This window comes from Dermacentor albipictus, chromosome 10 (genome assembly GCF_038994185.2).
Source record: "Dermacentor albipictus isolate Rhodes 1998 colony chromosome 10, USDA_Dalb.pri_finalv2, whole genome shotgun sequence".
In the NCBI taxonomy this organism is placed as follows: domain Eukaryota; kingdom Metazoa; phylum Arthropoda; class Arachnida; order Ixodida; family Ixodidae; genus Dermacentor; species Dermacentor albipictus.
In genome coordinates, this window is record NC_091830.1 from 43,211,752 (window position 1) to 43,235,422 (window position 23,671).

Below are 23,671 nucleotides of genomic sequence, written 5' to 3' on the forward strand. Positions count from 1 at the left end.
GGTCTTCGGTATAGCAAACAGTTAAAATCTCCCAGCAGTATTACGACCTTGGAACAGTTTACGTACGCTTCAAGACGCTCAAAGAAAGATCGACGATCCGTTTCAACATTCGGCGCATAGATACAAATAGCACGATAATCCACATCACGAAAACAAAAATCAGCCACCAAGAGACGCCCACTTTCACACGAAAACACTGATTGCACAGAAATGCCAAAATGATTTCGTAGGAATATAGCGCAGCCGCCTGATCCACCAACAGCGTGACAAACGCATACATCAAAGTGAGCACGAAAATTGGACACCATTATGTCTGTTACCTCTTGGCTCTCAATTTTCGTTTCTTGGATTCCCACTATATGTAAGTCATTATCCAAGAAGAGACGACTTAGCTGACATTGCCGCCTTCTTGCACTGAGCCCTCTTACATTTAACGTGGCCACACGTAGCGTTCCTTCAATATTAACCGCCATGGCTACACGGTATAATGGTGCCCATCACAGTTACACAAGGATGAGTGCTCATAAAGGTGCACCGGTAACCACGTGTAATGCCTCTAAAGGAGACGCAACTCGACCTTCCGGAAAGGGCACTCAAGTGCAACTTGGGCCCCCCCTCCTGGGAAGGTTCTAAAAAACTAGCGCTCAGGATGACGGCCATTGCACTCACCAACCCCCCTACCCCACTCGAATCTGACAGCACGGAATTACGGAGGCGGTTTACCCGCCTGCCGTGGATCGACCGTAATGTTCGACCGCTGTTTCAAGGTCGACCTCCTTATACCTGGCGCTTTGGGCGGTGGCTCGTCTCCGCCGCTGTCATCCTGTTTCGCCGTCCGGCTAACGGTCTGGTTGTAGGGCCGTTTCCCCGTCGTTTGGCTAGTTGGGCCTGTGAGGGTGTCCATGCCTTCAGGTTCGACGAGGCAGGAGGACACCTCCGTCTCAGGTGGGATCTTCTCTTCAGCATTCGGCATGGCCGCGGTGCCCTCTGCAGTGGCTTGTTGGTGTCCTGTGGCAATAGCCTCAGCGACTTGTTTCTCCTCCTGTTCAAGACGTACCGCCGGCTTTGCCACGACGTCAGCTGCTTCACTCGCCGCGGACGACGTGTCCTCCATGTCCGCCTCGTCCATGAGTAGGGCAGAGTTGTCCTCGTTGCCCACAGGTCCGGTCACACTGGCATACGTGCGCTCGCACTGACTGTCTTCATGACCGAAACGTCGGCAGGCACCACACCGTGGAATACGGCACTCGCGACGAATGTGGCCCGTGCCGCGGCAGCGTAGGCACAGAGGAGCCCTGCCCGGCACAACCACGAGAGCCAGTTCCCCGGCGACGCTCACCTGATGCGGAAGGTCGTCGAGCCTTACGCCCGGCTTCAACTTCAGCGTAACCAGCCTTGTTGTTGAGTTCTTATCAGCCACACCGTGAACCCGCCAGCGCTCGCGAACGACGTCGGTGACCTTTCCATACGGTGCGAGGGCAAGACGTACGTCCTCGTCTGGAACGCTGGGCAGCAGCCAATGCACTTTCATGCGTACGTCCTGGTCGGCGGGGTCGATGACGAGACACCGGCCCTTTTTGACCTGCAGCTCTCCAACGCTGACAATCTTTTTCACTGCGTCGCTGTCCTTGAAGGTCACGGCCCATACATGGCTCATACGGTAGGCCCCGAGAGCAGCCACTTCCGGCAGGAGCGATAACTGAGCGAGTGCATCGCGAAAATCTTCCACCCGGTATGGGCGGGCCCTGATATCACAGTGTAGAAAAACGGTATTCAAAACAAAACGCCCTGTTGGCAGACTAGGCAAAACAACTTGATACTCGTCGTCCGAGGCAGAAAACCTGTTACCGCGGCCCGTCTGGGCCGCTGAAGCCGCTCCTACGGAGCTCATGATTAACACGTCCGTCACGCTCGGTGGCCGGAAGCGTTCCTTGACCGCACCACGCCGAACACGCCCGCACCTCGACTAGGCCAGCAATATAAATCTTTTTCTGAGTTGCTGTTTACATTTACATTTTAAAAGCCAAGATGCGCTTTCACTTCACCGCGTCAACTGCCGCATCTCTATATGCGCAAAAGTGTTGTTACCATCGACAGGTACATCGTGGAATGCTAGAACATCAATTTTGCTGTACCGATATCCATATTTAATAAGAAATTCAGAAATAGACAACGGTGACCGGGGACACTGCAGGTTGTTACTGCTAAATTCGACAGTTGTCTCTTGCTCTTTACAGTTTTGAGCTCGCATATAATTCGTGCGTTCAATGCAAAATAGCTACATAAACACTCGTGGGTGAGTCTTGATCCGGACAGTATACTGGCTTCTCGCGGCAGCGCTGTACCAGATTAATGAGACCCGAGCGAGAAAGCTTTTCACGCAACTTTGTGGAACAGTCCAAAACTTCTTTTCCGCTTCGCATAAGCTTGTGCAATATTTCTGGGAAATTAACTAATGTGTCAGTGTAACCGCAAATGTAAGTCCACAGGACTGTGTGCCCCATCTTACCAAATAAAACAAAGCGGATACGCAGCCATTCCCGCAGATGGTATGATTTTGATCAGCGGCCGATTTTGAGGAGGCCGGTAGCGCGTTGCTGGTGCCGCGTCGTCACGGCACAATTATAACAATTGGCCACGTCGACTTTAATACCGGTGTCGGTGCTATCAGTATATTGCCGGCTTCAGAGAAGCACGATTGAATACCGCGCAAGAGAAAAGTACAGTGTACACCACCGATGCGAAGCTGACATTTTAAAGGGCCGCGACGGAAAGTGCTTCTGTTGCGACTTCAGAACTCTTGGCCGTCGCGACCGAATGTTTCTGTTGCGACGTCAGAATTGCTGTCGTAACGTCAGAAATGTCTGTCGCAGCTACAGAAACGTTAGGAACTTCTGTCGTACAACAGAAATTTCTGTATTTGCAGCAGGAATTCCTGTTGTCTTTTTCAACTGGGCAGGACCGGGAATCGGTTTGAAATTCGCAGCTAGCATATCGCAGTTTGGTCTGTGAATGTTCCGAGGTGTTCACGCAATTTCTGCAGAGCTTGATAATGGCCCAATTTAGCACTAGGGGTTAAATTGTCAGGATGTCGAACAATAAAAAAGCTCCTCCCCAGTTATATTCAAGCATTAAACTGGTATGCATGATGCCATCCAGTATAGTTGCCAGAAACCTTCAGATTAAACCAGCTTTTGTGACAAACAGGCGACCCTATATGGTGCCACTGCGTCCAGTATAAGCTAGTTTAGTTGCAAACAGGGCCCCTGTTAAGACCCATTTCTGCGTGAACTGGTCATGCCTATACCTGCTTGCATGCCAAATGGGACCCCGTTCAGACCTGTTCGTGTGTGAACTGGTCCTGTTTATACCTCTTTGCGTGCCAAACGGGACCCCGTTCAGACCTGTTCGTGTGTAAACTGGTCCAGTTTATACCTGTTTGCATGCCAAACGGGACCCCGTTCAAACCTGTTCATGTGTAAACTGGTCCAGTTTATACCTGTTTGCATGCCAAACGGGACCCCGTTCAAACCTGTTCATGTGTAAACTGGTCCTGTTTATACCTGTTTGTTGCTGAACAGGTCCCTGTTAGAACCAGTTTAAACCTGTATAACCCAGTTTGAAATTAAATAGGATTTTCCAATAGGGGCGGTAGTGCTTGCGAGAGGGGTAGTACTTTTCTCTGAGCAGCATCACGCAGGTTCATTTCAATTAAATACTAATACCTCAGTCAGTTCATGCGTCCAGCATTCGATAGCCGCCACAATGCGAACGTGTTTACAGACGGCGAATTTTATCCGCTGAGGCGTTTGAGTGTCATAACGGTTTCATGCACTGCTTCCGTTGTTATTGATCTGCGGCGTCTGGCCAAGTAATGAAGTGTTGGTTTTTTTAAAAAAATGTGCTAGGTAGCACGAATATTGGCTGCTGGAACCGAGAACAGTCTCTTTGGAAACTATCCATGAAAAGGGATTAACTTTGCTGCCTCTGGGCGTGCGCACAGGTGAGTAAAAAAACATTGCTTCGCATTTACAACTGTGAATTTCTTTGCCTGCAAGGTGGATAAAACAGATAGCGCCAGTCATTTCTTAAAAGCGGAAAGTGATATTTATGAAGTTATTGCTCTTCAATGGGAATTCGAACAAAGCGCATGTAATTTTGCCACGTTGCTAAAATTCCCAACATGGAGTACATTATAAATAATAAATAGTTGTTAGCCCCTTTAGACTCTGTTGTCTTTGGACGTACAAGGCAACAGTGGATGTGTCACCACAGCGCCAGAATCCTCGCAAGGTATGTTTCTGAACACTTCACGTAGAACCATGATTTGTTCATTTATTTGAGTAGCTCTTCCTTCACTATATTTTGCTTGCATGTTTGCAAGTTGTTTTGGCTGTTTCCACATAAATGATAGGCTGCGAAATATCCACTGCACATTAGTGAAAGTGAACCTCCTGTGATAGTTGGAAAAATTGCATTTGGCACATAACGAAATTACTCAGTTTGTTACCTAGTAGCTAGCAAAAAGTTCATCTAATCGACGTTTCACAAAGCGCAGCCCACACAAGGACACCATTGAAAGAAATGCACACTCAAAAGAGTGTTGTGTGTTTACGCTGTTCATTCATGAAGTCTTTTGTGCAATGTTCCACGTCATAAATGAACCACAAACTCACTCACACTTCCCCAATAGCAATTGAGGCTCTTTTTTTTTCTTTTTGCTACAGCGTCCAGGACGCTGCTCATATTTGTTAGCCCCTTAAGATTCTCTTGTCTTTGGACGTTCAAGGGAACAGTGAATGTGTCACCACTGCGCCAGAATTCTCACAAGGTATGTTTCTGAACACTTCACGTAGAACCACGATTTGTTCGTTTATTTGAGTGGCTCTTGCTTCACTATATTTTGCTTGCATGTTTATCATGGTTTGATCATTTCTCTTATCTGGAAAATGGTCAAAAGAGATTATTAGTCTGCAAGCTGTGCACGCCTAGCCATAAGAAGCTCATCGGTCACCATATTGTCACGTGGTGGTAACGTTGAATAACACAGTAGTACTACTGTGAACGACAAAACTAACTTTTATTGGGTGAACCTGTGCCCACAAAACAGGCTACACTTACAGCACAACGATAGCGGCGAACACGCTCGGCGATCGTCGAAAATCTGATCAGCGGGTCAAGCGTGTCGGCTTTTATACAGCAGTCCCATTTCCCGGTATGGACATCGTCGGCAGGCGTGACCCGCTTCCCCGCAGTGGTAGCAGAGCGGGCGGTGGTCAGGAGCGCGCCAAACGTCGGTCTTCCTCGGGTAGCTCCGCTGGGCGACGGGTGGGCGTGCTGTCGGCGGCAGCGGCGGTGGTCGACGGAATTGCGGCGTTACAGGGCCCTGGCGCGGTCGCGGAGGAGGACCTTGACGGCGTACGACGGCAGCGTAGGTCATCGCTTCGGGCTGGGGTTGCGGTAATTGAGGTTGCACCTCCGGAACTCCAAGCGACCGCTGAACCTCATCTTTGACGATGTCAGCGATCGAGGCCACTTGAGGCTGCGACGACGGGAAGATCATCTGAAGCTCCTCTCGTACGACTGCCCTGATAGCCTCGCGCAGGTCTTCAGAGGCGAGTGATTGACCTCCGGCATAGTTTGTAGAGTTGGTGCGGTGGTCGAATTGCCGGTTTCGCATCTCGAGTGCCTTCTCGATGCTAGTGGCCTCGCGAAGAAACTCGTCGACGGTCTTCGGTGGGTTTAGTACCGGCGAAAAGTTCCTCCTTTACACCACGCATTAGTAGCCGGACTTTCTTTTCCTCGGACATTTCCGGGTTGGCGTGGCGGAACAGGCGGCTCATTTCTTTTGTAAAGATTGTGGTGGTCTCATTGGGCAGCTGCACTCGGGTTTCCAGTAGTGCTTGGGCTCGTTCTCGGCGTACGACACTTGTGAATGTCTGCAGGAAGCCGCTTCGGAAAAGGTCCCAGGTCGTTAAGGTGGCTTCTTTGTTCTCTAACCACGTCCTGGCAGCGTCTTCCAATGCGAAGAAGACATGTCGCAGTTTGTCGTTGCTGTTCCAGCTGTTAAATGCAGCGACCATCTCGTACGTCTAGAGCCAGGTTTCCGGGTCCTCGAATGTTGAACCGCGGAACGTCGGGGGCTCCCTGGGCTGCTGCAGCACGACGGGGGATGCTGGGGCTGCCATTGGGGTGGACTTTGTGACGATCTTCCTGGTCGTCTCAGGCAAAAGTCCGTGCTCCGGGGGCAGTTGTTGAAGACGGCGGCTCGCTCGATGGGATGGGACTACGTTGGTGTTGTCTTTGCGTTCCGGGCTTGGATCTCGGCTTGTCGGGGGCGTCCGGTACATGAACGAAAAGCACCTCCACCAGATGTCACGTGGTGGTGACGTTGAATAACACAGTAGCAATACTGTGAACGACAAAACTAACTTTTATTGGGTGAACCTGTGCCCACAAAACAGGCTATACTTATAGCACAACGATAGCGGCGAACACGCTCGGCGATCGTCGAAAATCTGATCAGCGGATCAAGCGGGTCGGCTTTTATACAGCAGTCATCGAATGTTCCAGACTAATCATTGGGACCCGCATGCCTTCTACAATGTTCTAAACCATTCGCGTCAAGCGATGAAATCAGATAACACAAGGTTCGGCGACAACAGACAGCGGATAGAAGCATCGATAACTTTCCAGAAAGTTCGGATACATGCAGGCGGGTCCCGCGCTGTGCGATAACATTTGTTAGGCGGCTAAACGTGGTCGCCCGATAAAGATAAGTACACGTGTCAATATTGACAACAGGTCCTCTTGAACTATGGGCCTCACCATGAAATGTTTGCAAGTCTACCAGATAGACGGAGGGTTGTGAGCATCAGGAAAGCCGCACTCTACAGTTATAGATTATACCAAGCCGCAATGCTAAAATTTTACATAGCAGCCTACTTGAATTTCAGGGCACTATATGACAACCGGATAAGTAACATCTTGAGTGCCAACTTGTTTCTTTTCAGGTGGTTATAGCCATGGCGACCAGAAAACAAGGAATGTAGCAAGCTCCTACTTGCTAATTCAAAATCTATGTCATCTGCTATTCGCAAATCAGTTTGACTGGCATTACTGTCAAGTATTACATGCCCCACAACGTTACTTTTTTACAGGAAAATGCAAATACTTTTAAAATATTCAGAAATGCAAAATGCATCATCATCGTCACGCCTCGTTACGCCTACTGCAGGGCATAGGCCTCTCCCATACTTCTCCAACTACCCTGGCTATGTACTAATTGTGGCCATGTTGCCCAAAAGCTTCTTAATCTCATTCGCCCACCTAATTTTCTGCCGCCTCCTGCTACACTCCCCTTATCTTGCAATCGAGTCCGTAACCCTTAATGACCATCGGTTACCTTCCCTCCTCATTACATGTCCTGCCCATGCCCATTTCTTTTCTTGATTTCAACTAAGATGTCATTAACTCGCGTTTGTTCCCTCACCCAATCTGCTCTTTTCTTATCCCTTAACGTTACACCTATCATTCTTCTTTCCATAGCTCGTTGCGTCGTCCTCAATTTGAGTAGAACCCTTTTCGTAAGCCTCCAGGTTTCTGCCACGTACGTGAGTACTGGTAAGGCACAGCTATTATACACTTTTCTCTTCAGGGATAATGGCAACCTCCTGTTCGTTATCTGAGAGCGCCTGCCAAATGCACCCCAGCCCATTCTGATTATTTCAGTCTCATGATCCGGATCAGCGGTCACTACCCACCCTAAGCAGACGTATTCCCTTACCACTTCCAGTGCCTCGCTACCTATCGTAAACTGCTGTTTTGTTCTGAGACTGTGACGCATTACTTTAGTTTTCTGCAGATTATTTTTAGACCCACCCATCTGATTTGCCTCTCCAGGTCATTGAGCATGCATTGCAATTGTACACAGGAGTTACTAAGCAAGGAAATATCATCAGTGAATCGCAAGTTACTGAGGTATTCTCCATTAACTCGTATCCCCAATTCTTCCTAATCCAGGTCTCTGAGTACCTCCTGTAAACACGCTCTGAATAGCATTGGAGAGATCGTATCTCACTGCCTGACGCCTTTCTTTATTGCGATTTTGTTGCTTTCTTTATGGAGGACTACGCTGGCTGTAGAGCCGCTGTAGATATCTTTCAGTATTTCTACATACGGGTCGTCTACACCCTGATTGCGTAATGCCTCCATGACTGCAGAGGTTTCGACAAAATCAAACGCTTTCTCGTAATCAATGAAAGCTATATATAAGGGTTGGTTATATTCCGCATATTTCTCTATCACCTGATTGATAGTGTTAGTACGGTCTGTTGTTGAGTACCCTTTACGGAATCCTGCCTGGTCCTTTGCTTGACAAAAGTCTAAGCGGTTCCTGATTCTATTTGCGATTAGCTTAGTAAATAGATTGTAGGCAACTGACAGTAAGCTGATCGGTGTATAATTTTTCAAGTCCTTGGCGTCCCCGTTGTTATGGATTAGGATTATGTTAGCGTTCTTCCAAGATTCCGGTACGCTCAAGTCATGAGGGAATGCGTATACAGGGTGGCCAGTTTCTCTAGAACAATCCGCCCACCATCCTTCAACAAATCTGCTGTTATCTGATCCTCCCCAACTGCCTCCCCCCTTTGCATAACTCCCAAGGCTTTCTTTACTTCTTCCGGCGTTACCTGTTGGATTTCGGATTCCTCTACACTATTTTCTCTTCCATTGTCGTCGTGGGTGCCACGGGTACTTTATAAATTTCCATAGAACTCCTCAGCCATTTGAACTATCTCATCCATATTAGTAATGACATTGCCGGCTTTGTCTCTTAACGCATACACCTGATTCTTGCCAATTCCTAGTTTCTTCTTCACTGCCTTTAGGCTTCCTCCGTTCCTGAGAGCATGTTCAATTCTATCCATATTATACTTCCTTATGTCAGCTGCCTTACGCTTGTTGATTAACTTCGAATGTTCTGCCAGTTCTATTGCACCGGTAGGGTTAGAGGCTTTCATACATTGGCGTTTCTTGATCAGATCTTTCGTCTCCTGCGATAGTTTACTGATATCCTGCCTAATGGAGTTACCACCGACTTCCATTGCACACTCCTTAATAATGCCCACAAGATTGTTGTTCATTGCTTCAACACCAAGGTCCTCTTCCTGAGTTAAAGCCGAGTACCTTTTCTGTAGCTTGATCTGGAATTCCTCTATTTTTCCTCTTACCGCTAACTCATTGATCGGCTTCTTATGTACCAGTTTCTTCCGTTCGCTCCTCAGGTCTAGGCTAATTCAAGTTATTAACATGCTGTGGTCATTGCAGCGCACCTTGCCCAGCACGTCCGCATCTTGTATGATGCCAGGGTTAGCGCAGAGTATGAAGTCTATTTCATCTCTAGTTTCGCCGTTCGGGCTCCTCCACGTCCACTTTCGGCTATCCCGCTTGCGGACGAAGGTATTCATTATCCGCATATTATTCTGTTTCGCAAACTCTACTAATAACTCTCCCCTGCTATTCATAGGGCCTATTCCATGTTCCCCCACTGCCTTTTCTCCAGCCTGCTTGGCACCTACCTCGGCAATAAAGTCGCCCATTAGTATAGTGTATTTTTTCACCCTACCCATCGCCGATTCCACGTCTTCATAGAAGCTTTCGAGTTCCTGGTAATCATGACTGGATGTAACATCTACTCATGACTGGATGTGACAAAGCTACCGGCACTACGGGCACTCTGCAAACACCGCAGAATACCTTGAAGGTAGGCCACAGAATACCTATATGAACTTAGAGAAGCAAAACGTTACCTTCCATAGTGCGACCAAAATAGGAGTAGCGGTGGCGTTGTGAACAATGGACAGGCCGCCATTGGAATATGAACCTGGCAAAGTTTAACGCTAGAACGTTATCTAGTGAGGCGAGTCTAGCAGTGCTATTGGAGGAATTAGAGGGCAGTAAATGGGATATAATAGGGCTCAGTGAAGTTAGGAGGCCAAAAGATGCATATACAGTGCTAAAAACTGGGTAGGTCCTGTGCTACCGGGGCTTAGCGGAGAGACGAGAACTAGGAGTCGGATTCCTGATTATTAAGGATATAGCTGGTAACATCCAGGAATTCTATAGCATTAACGAAAGGGCGGCTGGTCTTGTTGTGAAACCTAATAAGAGGTACAAATTAAAAGTCGTACAGGTCCACGCCCATACATCCAGTCATGATGACCAGGAAGTCGAAAGCTTCTATGAAGACGTGGAATCGGCGATGGGTAGAGTGAAAATTTGGAGGACGCTTAAGCTTCACCTTCAAGAGTGGAACGCGACAGCGTTCCCATCGACACGCGAAGGGGTGTAAGACAATGCGCTAGGGCGCAGGGATCACTTAGGAGGCGCCCCGCATCGGACTTTGCGGCCACCTATCACACGGAGAGCGCCGAGCAACGCAGCGTTCGGCGCGGCAACGAAACGTGCGCCTGAGCAAACGGAACGAACCAAAGAACTCGGTGTCTCGGAGGGGGAAACGATCTACGCCAGCGAAACGTCGCGATCGGCATGGGCAGAGAGATAGATAGATAGTAATCTAAAGAAAGGAACGGCGCTTGATTCTGCAACCCGCGTGGGAGCACGGCGAAGCGTCGTCAGGGGAGAGGGAGTCGGCGCCGCGATGCGCCTGGCACCGCTCCGCGTAAAGCCCCAATGCGCGCATGGCGCGCCACCTGTCGGGGCAGCATCGTACATTGAGAGGAGGGGGTCTTCTGTGTTTGCCGCAAGATGGCTCTGCGTGTGCGAGCTGGGGAGGATCAGGTAACAGCAGATTTGTTGAAAGATGGTGGGCAGATTGTTCTAGAGAAACTGGCCACCCTGTACACGCAATGCCTCATGACCTCGAGCGTACCGGAATCTTGGAAGAACGCTAAGATAATCCTAATCCATAAGAAAGGGGACGCCAAAGACTAGAAAAATAATAGACCAATCAGTTTACTTTCAGTTGCCTACAAACTATTTACTAGGGAAATCGCAAATAGAATCAAGAACACCTTAGACTTTTTCAAGCAAAGGACCAGGCAGGATTCCGTAAAGGCTACTCAAGAATAGACGATATTCACACTATAATCAGGTGATAGAGAAATGAGCGGAATATAACCAACCCTTACATATAGCTTTCATTGATTGCGAAAACGCGTTTCATTCTGTCGAAACCTCAGCAGTCATGGAGGCATTACAGAATCACGGTGTAGACGAGCCGTATGTAAAAATACTGAAAGATATCTATAGGGGCTCCACATCCACCGTAGTCGTCCATAAAGAAAGCAACAAAACGTCAATATAGAACGGCAGTCAGGCAGGGAGATACGATATCTCCAATGCTATTCGCAGCGTGTTTGCAGGAAGTATTCAGAGACCCGGATTGGGAAGAACTGGGGATAAAAGTTAATGGAGAATACCTTTGTAACTTGCGATTCGCTTATGATATTGCCTTGCTTAGGAACTCAGGGGACCCATTGCGATGTATGCTCATTGCCCTGGAGAAGCAAAGCAGAAGAGTGTGTCTAAAGATTAATGTGCAGAAAACTAAAGTAATGTTTAACAGTACAGCAACTTACAATAGGTAGCGAGGCACTGGAAGTGGTAAGGGAATACATCTACTTAGGGCAGGTAGTGACGGTGGATCGGGATCTTGAGACGGAAGAAATATGAAGAATAAGAATGGTCTGGTGAGCGTTTGGCAGGCATTCTCAAATGATGAACAGCAGGTTGCCATTATCCCTCGAGAGAAAAGTGTATAATAGCTTTGTCTTACCAGTACACACCTACGGGGCAGAAACCTGGAGGCTTACGAAAGGGGTTCTACTTAAATTGAGGATGACGCAACGAGCTATGGAAAGAAGAATGATCGGTGTAACGTTAAGGGATAAGAAAAGAGCAGATTGGGTGAGGGAACAAACACGATTTAATGACACCTTAGTTGAAATCAAGAAAAAGAAATGGGCATGGGCAGGACATGTAATAAGGAGGGAAGATAACCGATGGTCATTAAGGGTTACGGACTGGATTCCACGGGAAGGGAAGCGTAGCAGGTAGCGGCAGAAAGTTAGGTGGGCGGATGAGATTAAGGAGTTTGCAGGGACGACATGTCCACAATTAGTACGTGACCGGGGTTGTTGGAGAAGTATAGGAGAGGCCTTTGCCCTGCAGTGGGCGTAACCAATCTGATGATGATGATGAAATGAAGCGAGCCGCGACGGGCTCTGTCCCCGTCACAAATGTCTTTGAAGATGCAGCTGCTCGAACGGCCATGCACCATGCACGGGCAGCGGCCTCTTGAAAGCCATCTGCGACCGGGACACAGCCCGTTGTCGCTTGCGTTGATGCGAGAGGCAGCAAGAAGGTCAGTTCGCTGGCTGCTGCAGCTGCTCTTTCTCACTCTAGCGTTTTGACCGAGTTTCCGCGTAAACGAGTGATGTTCATTCACGCTTGAATGTGTGCCCATGGCACCACGCTTGTTAATTGAGTTAGTGTGCCTCTGCTGACATGTTTATACGTCCGATAAGGCTGCTTTCCGTACATCGTATAGCTGTAAACTAAGTTTATAACGTAATAGATTCTTCGCGTTTCCGCGAGACTGAAACTTTTCTACCGAAGCTTGTATTGGCTCACTCGGGCCGGCGTTGGTGTTGCCGTACGAAAAAACTAAAGGCGCGCGAAAGTGATGATCGCTTTTCGGACTACGGATTCGAACCAGCGATACCCGGGTTTGGAGACCGCCACCATTTCTTTCTCTATGCCGCCACGCTTACCGATTCAGCTAGTGTCGGTTCACCACACGTGACCTCTAAAGCGGGGTTTCATGTGCACCAAGAAGTAGACGCAGCACAAGGTGTGAGCCAATCAAGGGCGTCCCCTGCCTTCCGAGGAGCTAAAGAGTTTTATCACAGAGAAAGAAAAAATGGCTGTGGCTTAGGTAAGGTTAAGCCCAGGATGCGAAGCATACTAGCCTTTATTTTAGTTGTTGAACCACTGTTTAGCTTGGTGAACTGCTGTTGCTTGGCTATATTTGGTTCGGCTGGACGAAGAAACAACTCATGCGTTACTCTGCTTCGCCTTGGACGCCCCGCATTGAACGCGGTGAGCGTCGAGCAACGCAGCGTTCGGCGCGGCAACGAAATGTGCGCCTGAGCAAGCGACGCACGCGTGAGCGTTTCTAAGGCAACACCGCATTCACTAGAGGCGCTTTTGTACCGCTTTGAAGCATCGTACTCGTGGCTCAGTGGTAGCGTCTCCGTCTCACACTCCGGAGACCCTGGTTCGATTCCCACCCAGCCCATCTTGCAAGAGTTGAGCCAAAGCCACTTCTCCTCTGTCGTGACGTCACGGTGTCACGTGGTATTCAAGGCGACACCGCCGCGCCTGAGGAGCTGGGTTGAGCCCTCGTAATATGCTTCGCATAAAAGACTCTATGGTTTGATCGCGTGTTCAATCGCCTCGCGCCCCACGATACCCGCTAGTTCAGGGGCGGCTGTCGAATGGAGGGGCCGCGCTTGGTTTGTTCTGGTGAAGAGCCGGCTGCATGGAAAGAACGGTAGCGGGAGCGGGGCGCGCGTCTTGCGTTCGGCAAAAGAACAAGGAGCGTTTGAAGAACGCCACCGGGAACTCGCTCAGGCTCTTCGTCGACGTGCCGACCTCACCGCGAATCAACGCGAATAGCCTTTTCTTACATTTGTGACCTTGTTAGAAATGCGAACTTTTTGTCTGATACGAAATTTGAAGACTGCGAGTTGCATTTATTGCATAGCCCGATCGTAAAATGTTACATTTACAAAGTTGCTGGCAAAACGCTTTTGTTATCTATTGCCGAGAGCTTTTCGTAGAAAAAAAGTGTTAGGGAGTGATCGACTCAGGGGAACTAGAAATCGCCTATTGTTCAATATAGTGAAGTTGCGTGACTGTGATGGGATCCGCATTTCACAAGCTGTCAGTACGGTACGTAAACATCTACGATGGACCATCAAAGTCCGATTTTGCTCTATTTTGTCGTGCTCGCTGTAGTGATGTACGTCAGCTAAGAAGCCAGAGGAAGCCTCGTGAACTAAGAGTATGAGGAGAAACAGCAGATGACTCCGCCAGTCTTCGCGTTCTGTCGTGTAGCGTTCTGTAGCTCAATTGTACCAAACTGTAGCTCACCTCTGTGTCCTCTCTGCTCTCGGAGTAAACTTTCTGGCAGCTCTGGAGCGCGGCCAGGCTCCTTCGCACTGACAGCACGGGGTGCTCAGGCGGCGAACGCTCCAGCTCGCCCAGCACGAACGACTGCACGCGATGTTGGAGCAAAGCGATTTGGTTCGAGAGTCCCGGTTCAATAGATGGGTGTTGCCTGTCCCATTTGCCGCAGACGTGGTCGTACAGGCTGTCGCACGGGTCGACTCTGGTGTCCACGCTGGCGGCCAGCTCCTCCGCGTAGTCGAAGCACTTGGTCGGGTGGTCGCAGAAAGGGAAGGCGAGACGCGACAGCTTGTCAACCAGCAACCGGCCTGCGCCAAGCAGTATCCCCAGGACGAAGACTATCTTCATGTTCACGACAGCCATGACGTAGGTAAGGATGGTATCCTGGGCAGATCACCGAATCAATGCAATGGCGGCGACGTGTCAGTCAAGGCCGGCTCCGTTCTCTTCTTTTTCCGCTCGTGTGACTGCTCGTGCCCTTTACGGGGTTTTCGCAGCCTGCTTGCGCCTTATATACCAAGGCGCTTGCCCACTACGGGAAATTAGCCACCACGGGTGTGGCTAAATGGACAAGACAAGAGGCAAATTCAGAGAGAGCGTAACGCAGGGTAATTGCGGAAATTTTACTGTAATTTGAATATTCTTAGTAGTCTTAATGAAAAACCTGTAAGTTACAGATAACTTATCCGCAGCTAATAGAACACTTTATTAGTACAGTGTCATCATTCTGACTATAGCACGTGTGAATTCTGTAAACTTACCTAGTTTTTTTGTGAGGCAGAGATATTAGCACTTTCTTCTCGGCCTTTTGTTTGCATAAAATTCAAAACTAAGACGTGAAATGCCAAATCATCGTGAATTTTCATCAGAATATGTAATTGTGGGAACTAAATAACTTTGTTCTGTTTAGGAAATACACGGCAGGGTCAATAAAATATAACAGTTTAACGCTCTTTCAGATATGGTACAGAAGTGACAGCGCAAGCCAAGGGTCGTAGTGATAAAATATTTATTATGATATACAACAGCGCAAATTTCGGGAGGAGGATTGTATTCTACAGTTGACACCATTGATTGCCATATGCAAAAGCAAAACTGTTCTTTTTGTATTTAAATCGTCACTTTTGTAGAATTTTCAAACAGGAAATTTGTATACTTTTCTTTAGTGGTGACGGAGTCTGCAGAGTAGATATAGCAGAGATGCTATGATATAGAGCTCTTCAACGCTTTTCTATTGTATTTATGCAATCAACCCTGAGTGTCTGGTCAAATTTGATTCGGCTTACCCCCAATTCGCTTGTCCCTCACGTGACGTTGAGAAAACTGCGAGAGATCCTCATCTGACATTGTCATAAATCGTCGCCAGTATCGGGTGTCACCAGCTGATCGTCTGCATGCGGGTGCTACACGGAGGTCCATGGCGAACCCCAGCCGATCACACATAGAGCGCGTGGCGCCGAACTCGTTCTGGACGAAGTGCCTGTTGAAGTAATTTGTGGCCGCCTGGAACTGCTGCAACGCCGTTTGTGGATCAGGAGGAGACGCGTCTTCCATGGCGGCGCCGGGATGTAGTTCTCCATCCTCATCATCCACTTCGCTCCACTGGCTTCTACTTGCTCGGCTTGCCGCGGCAAGATGGCGGTCACGGCGCTTCCGAGCTGTATTTGCCTTGGTACCAGGAGATGCAGCTAGTCGCTTCAAACGCATTGCCTCTCTTGCTTTGGCCAACCGCGTCCCTGGACTCTGCGGTGTCGGACGCGCCTCGCCGCCCTGATGCTTGCGACGTATACGCTCAGCCTCTCTTGAGCAACGCTTGCATTCAGTGGCTGCCGCACGTCGCGTGTTGGAGACAGTGGTTTGGCGAGACGAGGCATCCTTCCCACACGTTACCGCAAAGTAAACTGCTGCCATCGCCAGCGACACACCGCAGCCAAGCAGGCGGCCGCGACGCGCGACTCGTAACGGTGACGTCAAGCCACACGGTGCCCAATCGGGAGGTCACCTAAAGCACCTGACAACAGTGACGTCAGGGCGCACCGTCGAACACACAGCTGCCATCAGCTGCCATGCGTGCCGATGTGATGAGTCATCCCACGCGGCGCCGAACCATTCGGACACCCGAACTTGACGACAGTGATATCACGCACGCGAGCAAAGCAGGAGGCGCACACCCGTGTCTCGCGACAGTGACGTATCGACAAAGAGACCATTCAGGAGGCTGAAAAACTGTGACTGTTTCTGCTAACGGCAGATGACCTTGACAATGAGCCATTAAAGGCTTCCGCCTTAATAACCATCACTGCCTCCTAAATATATGTAAGGTGAATATTTATAGTTGTAAAATCACATTTATTGAAGGTGTGGTCGCCTACTTTGCCCCCGCTGGTAAACTAAAAAAACATAACTAACACTGCTCCCTTTCTGGCACTTCTCCTGCGGAAGGCTCGCAAAATTTTTCAAGGCACTCAAAAACTACTTTGCGGTCTTCTATCTGCACGCTGCTGCCGTAATTAATGATTTGGAACCGTTGGAATTACTTATGTCTGCTTTCTCTTTTCTAAGATTATTTTCGGAGAGTATATGAAGTATTGCCCTCATGCTACGCACTTTGCCTCGAGCAGAAGAAGAAGAAGGCTGCCACGGCTGTTTCCTTCCTTGCAACATCTACCCTGCATCTGACCGAAATCCTGCCCGACCAGAACAACGCTTCACATCATGGGTGCCCGGAAGCTAACGAGAGTTGCCGCTCTCGGCGTCGCGTACGGCGTCGGCTGGCTCCTGGTCGATGTGCTGTCGCTGCTCGCATACCCGTACTGCGACCACCCGACGAAGTGCTTCGACTACGAGGAGGAGCTGGCCGCCAGCGTGGACCCCGCCGTGGACCCATGCGACAACTTCTACGAGCACGTCTGCGGCAACTGGGACAGGATGCACCCGGTTCCAGGGACGAGCGGTCCAGGTCAGCTCCTCGTGCTTCAAAGCCGGGTGTACGGGTTCGTGCTGAACGAGCTCGAGCGGTCGCCTCCCAAGCACCAAGTGAAGGCAGTTCGCAGAAGCGTTTCCGCATACCAGAGATGTCTCAACGTTTTTGAGGAGCGGAGAGACCACACCAAGGTAAGCCAGCGCTTTAGCATCCCGACTGCGTGACTGGATGGTACACGAGAAAAGAATAGGAGTAACCAGCGGCGTTTGCTCTTAGGACACCGAATTCGGGCAAGTTTTCTAATGCATGTGTGCTTTCTCAGAAGCCTGCGCGTAGGCGACAGTAAGTCAACATAGCGAGGCTCACGATGAAGAGCTGCAGTTAATTATGACGTTGAGTCGCACGTGGTACACGAGTAAGAAGACTGCTTAGAATGCAGATTCAATCAATAGTGCATTAGAGCAAAAACATCAGAATTAGCAAAGCCGCATGATTTCATCGCCCTGCTTGTCCTTGTTACGAGAAGAAAACTCTTGTCCATAGATAACCCTCCCTTCCAAAAATGCTCCAAAAAGGCAGTTTGCAAATTATTTCAGAACTACAAACAAACATACATTCTGCTTGAGAAAGGTAACAAGAAATTATTTGGTTTATATTGTTGAATCCGCAAAATTATTGGGAGGCACGCCATAGTGCAGGACTCCTGATCAATGTCGATCACCTGTGATTCTCTGCCCTGGACGCGATGCATAGTACGCGACAGTTATTGCATTTCGCCCTCATCGAAATAAAGTCGCCACAGCGAGGATCTATACCCGTCCCCTCTTGGATTTGTAAAGCAGTGGCTTTTATACTGCGCTGTGTTTGAATTAATATGCGGATTTGAGTCAATTAGCTGACTGCGCGCTCGTTTTCGTATTCGTTCTTTTAGCGGGAAGTTGTGGGAACTCGCAGGAAATTTCATTATTTTTATTCAATTATTTGACTGGCGTTAATGACGTATTGATGATCAATTGATTATTCACGAAGGAATTAGGTGCATTCATTCGACAGAAGTTAAAACGATGCCTATTCGAAATTTCAAGCATTCCTTTGTTCCTCGTCACTTACATTAAGCTTATGGCACGCAGTGGTATAACGTGAAAAGCAGGATGGTGAACTCGTGTAGAGTGCCTGATTCTCGTTCCATTTTAGTACCTTAAACAAAAGGGTGGAGGAAGAGGACATAACTAGGGGGATTTACAACGAATGAACAATGCGGTACTAACAGGCCTCAGATACGCAAGTGGTTAGTAACAGCACTGGAACACGGCGATGGGCGGGTGATGACAGTAATGTGCAGATGAAGGTCATTGCACACAGCAGCTAATCAAAAAAAAAAAAAGAATCGAGAAGGAAATGTCACATGTCTTTCCGCAATGTTTCAAAATTTGAAAAAAGGAATATAAAATGTGCCGTGTGTGCTGAAACTGTTATTCGTTGTCTATATTTCACGTTCTATCAATAGAATAGTGCAAGAAGAGAAATTCGTATGACAGAAACATGCAACCAGCAGGAGATTCCTGCTGTCGCAGGTGTGTCATACCTGTAATACGGAATTGGACCCTTCTTCAATAATATAGCGTCTATTGATTTCCGAGGAAGAATGTTCTCGGAAAGCGATCTGTTTTGGGGGCACAGTCTACTTGGGCCGACAGCTCCTAGCAAGATTGGCCCACCAAGATAGGTAAAATCATCGTTGAAGCAGCTGGTCTGAGCTCGGACCACATTGCATCAGACATCATATGCCCGAACGTCAACCAAAACATAATTTTGGCGAGTAAGCCGGAACGACAGAATGCTGAGAAATATGTGAGAATAATGTCAATTAACCTGGATAGATGCAGCTTCGAGATCAGTGCATATGAGGCTGCTCCTCGCAACACGTGCAAAGGGGTGATAAGGAACGTTGACTTAGCAGATGGTCCGGCGGAACTGGAGATGAACATAGTCGATCCAAGAAACCCTTTCGCTGTCGCCGTTAAAAGAATCAAGAATACTGGTATGGTGATCATCGTCTTTGATGGTCGCCAGGTTCCGAATTTCATCAGATACGGCCCGGTCCTCGTAAGGCAGGGGCGTAGCCAGGGGGGGGGCTTATGGGGCTTCAGCCCCCCCCCGAAATTTTTTCGTGCTGTCCATGCACCGCCGACCAAAGCGACCCCCGGCGCCGGAAATCACTCTGGATTTCGTCTAGAATGTCTTTTTGACGCTCGAAAAGACATTTAACCGCGAAGATTGCAAACTCGGGCTGGATTTCGTGGCAACGCCCATACACTGGGAGTCACATAACGCCAAGCAGTCCCATCCGAGCACAAAGTTTCAAGGGCGCTTTGATGGTGAGCGGGCTCGCCGCGGCATCTCACTGAGGCCACGGAATCTATGGAGCGCATGGATTTCAATTGCGAAACTTTATGGGTATAAATCTCATAAGCTCTTGATGTGAAAGGTGCATTGATATTTCCAAAGTTGTGCTTTAGATTTTCAATTGCGGAACTTTGTGGATTTAATGATGTTATAAACATTTGACGCCAAAGGTCTATTGACTTTTCTAAAGTCTTACATCGGAACATACAACGAGACAAGCCAAATCAACACACTAGCAGACGAGTTGACCAAGCAGGCAGCGAGGTCCAATGAGACGAAGCGTTGAGGTGGTTCATTTGTGCCGTCATGTCACATAAAAAATATCAACATTTTTTTAAAACCTACGCCAGAACATCCATGTCAAGACACTAAAGCCAGCCAAAGTAACTACGTTCTTATTTATTTTTTCTACTTTGACTTTTATTCGCGAGGACACATTGAGCCTCTTCATTTTTTTTTCTCGCTACCCTATACCCGCGAGCTGCCAGAGCCAACCAGAGCGCATACGTTTTTCTCGTATGGCCCCAACCACCGTGCGGTACGCTTCGGTGCGCGTTCGGTTTGCTCTGGCCGAGTGGATTTTCACCGGACAGAGTTTTGGACGCTGTCTGGCTAGCAGACGAGAAAAAAAAAAAACAATGGTCGCTCGCCGCCATCACTGTGGGGATTCGAAGGATTGCACCGCATTCCTTGAGCGGAACCTTTCCGGAAAGTCTTCTTTCGCCGCTGTAGGATACTGAGCAGTATGCGTTTGGTTCTCAGTGGACCAAGCGTCTCATGTTTTCTTCGGTATTCCTTCCGTAGCCCCATTAGGTGCTCGAAGTAGGCATTAGATTCTGGCCGACATACTTTCCTATGCGTTTTTTTTTTTTTCATTTCGGTGCCTCCGCCTCCTAGAAAAAAAATACATTCTTGGGGCGCAGCGAATTGTCGCATGGTGAAAGTTCGATTTTGATACTTCTTTTGCGGAAAGTAATGGGCGACGGGACGCTTCAGTTGCCGGATACGTTTATTATATTATTGCGAAAGCAATTATATGGACACTCCAGGTGCATTCCTGTCATCGCCCTCATGTTTCGTATAAAGTCCAAGGGTGATAACATCGTGACCACGCACTGCATGCTGTATGTGCGAGTGAAAGCGTAGGAGGGGAGGTGGAATGGGTGAGCCGACGATGGTGGCTCAGTCTTGTGTGCGCAAAGGAGAAAAGCGGGAAGCAAGCGCGCCGCCTTCCGTCGCGCTCAATACATCGGGGGGAGTGGATGGAATGGGGGCGGAATCTAGGATTCACTGAATCTATGATTGTGCAACATGTTTATTTGGCTTGTTTGACGCATTATATACAGTTCCTTACTTACTGACATTACAGTATTATATACGCATTATACAGTTATTACAGTTATACAGTTATTAGACGCATTATATACAGTTAATTTATACAGCTACATACATAGACTCATTGGAGACTTATACGTATACTTAAATATCTTGTTGCGAGGTTTTGTGTATACATGCAGTGAACTTTGTTTCCAGTGACACTTTTTTGTCCTTTATCAAGCCGTATTTTCGCATTTGCATATCCCATTGTATCTTTGCATTTCTAATGTACGAGGGCGAGTCAAATGAAAGTGAGCCTACCCTAACCGCGCAATAATGGTTCCGTTCATTATCTGCGAGGCATGCGCGTAGGAGAACGGCATGTCTCATTTACAAAAGTGACACGCAGGTGTGAAGATAAATGTTCTTTAAGGCTCTCATACACTGGGCTGAATATGGTTGCGTCATATAATGGACACTTCAAAAGTTGAACAACTCGGTGTCGCGAAGTTTCTGACAGCTGAAGGTGTTTCCAAAACAGAAATTAATCACCATATGACTGCCGTGTACGTTGAACACTGCATTTCATTGACCCCTGTGAAGCGTTGGAGCAAACGGTTCAAAGGACGTTGCAAAGACGTTCCAAGACTGGGCCAAAACCATCGTGCAATCACCCCCCACACAATTTCAAAGGTTCATGAGCTGCTGAAACAAGAACGGAGGATAAGCATCGATGAACTGGCAGACCGTCTGAACATCAGTCACGGTTCGGTTCACGCCGTAATTCATGAGCTTCTCGGTTATCGGCTCTTTGGTGCGCAATGGATCCCCAAGATTTTTATCCATCGCGAGAAGACGGAGAAGTTTCGCGCTGCCTTGGCTCATCTGATCGGGTATCACAATGAGCATGACGACTTCTTGTTTGCAACTGTGATTGGGGACGAACCTTGGTGCCACTACTACGGGCCTGAAACACGACGGCAAAGCTTACAGTGGAAACATTCGAATTTACCACACCCAAAGAACGTAAAGGCCATCATTTCCGCTGGAAAGGTGTTGTTTACTTTTTTTTCGATCGACAGGGTCCATTACTGATAGAATTTGCTAAATCTTGAGAAGCTATCAATTGTTTCCGATATTGTGAAACGCCAGAACGGCCGCGTGTCGCAATCAAGAACGAACAACGTGGAAAATTGACGAATGGGGTCATCTTGTTCCACGACAATGCCTGTCCCCACGTCGCTTATGTGGTTAATACAAAACTGGCAAAGTTCAAGTGGGAAACGCTGCAACATCCGCCATAGAGCTCAGACCTGTCACCTTGCGACTTCTAAATTTTGGGGCAACCGAAAAAACAGCTCAAGGGAACCAGATAGACTTTCTGAAGCAGCAACCCAAGGAGTTTTATAAGACGGGAATCACGCAACTCGTTAGTCAATAGCACAAATGTCTAAATTCTCATGAAGACTGCTTTTAAATAAAGTACCCCGTTGTTGGCTCATTCATTTAACTTGCCCTCATATATCTTGCAGAGAGAGAGAAAGAGAGAAACAACTTTACTGCTCCATTATGAACTGAAACGCGTTAAGCGTCTGATGGGGTGGCTCCCTCTTCGCGGGCTCCATATGCTTCCAGGGCCGCCTGGCCCCTGTGGATCAGTCGGAGCTGGTCTTCCAGGGCGGGGCTGGACAGCATGATCTCCCATCGCTCGGAAAGAGTGGGGATAGCAGGGGGGTTAGTTATGGGTATAGGTGGGGGGTGGTCTATGGAAAAATTGCACTCTCCTATGACGTGCCGAAGGGTGCCTAATGCATTGCAGTGAGGACATGTGTTCTTATATCTCTCTGGGTACATTTTGTTCTGGAGGCAGGGGTGGGGAAAGGATCCTGCCTGGATTTGCCTGTATATTGTTTGTTCGGCTCTGGTCAAGGAGTGGTGGGGGTGCGGGAATGTCTTCCTGCCGTCCCTGTAATATTTGACTATATCTCTGTAATTTGTGATGGGTTGCCATCCCCTTGCCTCCTCCTCGTTGGCCCGGGAGTTTAGCGCTCGGGCCTGTTGATGAGCATATTCATTGCCCTCAACTAAGGAGTGAGCCGGGACCCAAACTAATTCGATTGCTTGTTTAGGAGGCGTAGCTTTACCAAGAATTTTTAGTGCCCCAAGGGACACCCAGCCAGATCTGTAGTTCTTGTATGCAGCTTGTGAGTCCGTGACAATCTTGGTGACGTTTGGTTGCAGGAGTGCGAGAGCTATCGCTGCTTCTTCTGCTTCCTCCGAAGACGGAGTGTAGATTGATGCGCAGGTGACCAGCTTTTCCAGCCCGGTGACCACGACTGTTGCCCTCTTGGAGCGTTTCGATAGAGAGGCGTCTGTATATAAAACAGTGTCGTCTTCCTCCAGGGTCCTGGAGATGGCTCTTGCGCGGGCGTCGCGTCGTCCGGCATGCCTTGTGGGGTTCATGTTGCGTGGTAGTGGTTTGCATTCCAACTTCTCACTCAACTTTTCGGGTAATTGGTCGTGGCGGGTGTAGTGCGATTCTTGCCATCCTAGCTTGCGGAGGACGCTTCTGCCCGCCTTGGTCTGGCTAAGGCGTACCCTTTGATTGGATAGGTGGGCTTCTACGAGCTCGGCTACTGTGTTGTGGACTCCCATTTGAAGTAATTTTGTCGTGGATGAATTTATGGGAATACCCAGGGCCTGCTTCGTGGCTTTCCTGAATATTGCGTCAAGTAGTAAGACGTCCTTCTTGAGGAGCTGCAGGTACGGCGCCGCGTAGACGATTCGTGATATAACAAAGGCCTCAACGAG

General features: G+C 48.6%; 2 protein-coding genes and 1 long non-coding RNA gene across 3 annotated transcripts in view; 2 read left to right on the forward strand and 1 right to left on the reverse strand.

Moving 5' to 3' along the window:
• The window catches only part of LOC139051004 (uncharacterized), a 40,703-nt gene extending 26,240 nt beyond the window's left edge, over positions 1-14,463 (forward strand). The window contains exons 2-3 of the long non-coding RNA XR_011509187.1: positions 4,728-4,831; positions 14,384-14,463. This is a non-coding gene — a long non-coding RNA (uncharacterized lncRNA). The remainder of the gene's footprint in view (positions 1-4,727; positions 4,832-14,383) is intronic.
• The window catches only part of LOC135914862 (neprilysin-1-like), a 32,323-nt gene extending 17,746 nt beyond the window's left edge, over positions 1-14,577 (reverse strand). Inside the window, exon 1 of the mRNA XM_065447780.2 lies at positions 14,179-14,577. Coding sequence (XP_065303852.2) covers positions 14,179-14,577 — 399 coding nt within the window. The remainder of the gene's footprint in view (positions 1-14,178) is intronic.
• Positions 14,458-23,671, forward strand: part of LOC135914860 (endothelin-converting enzyme homolog) — a 30,299-nt gene continuing 21,085 nt past the window's right edge. Inside the window, exons 1-2 of the mRNA XM_065447777.2 lie at positions 14,458-14,584; positions 16,836-17,328. Of these exons, the coding sequence (XP_065303849.2) occupies positions 16,930-17,328 (399 nt within the window). The 5' untranslated portion in view covers positions 14,458-14,584; positions 16,836-16,929. The remainder of the gene's footprint in view (positions 14,585-16,835; positions 17,329-23,671) is intronic.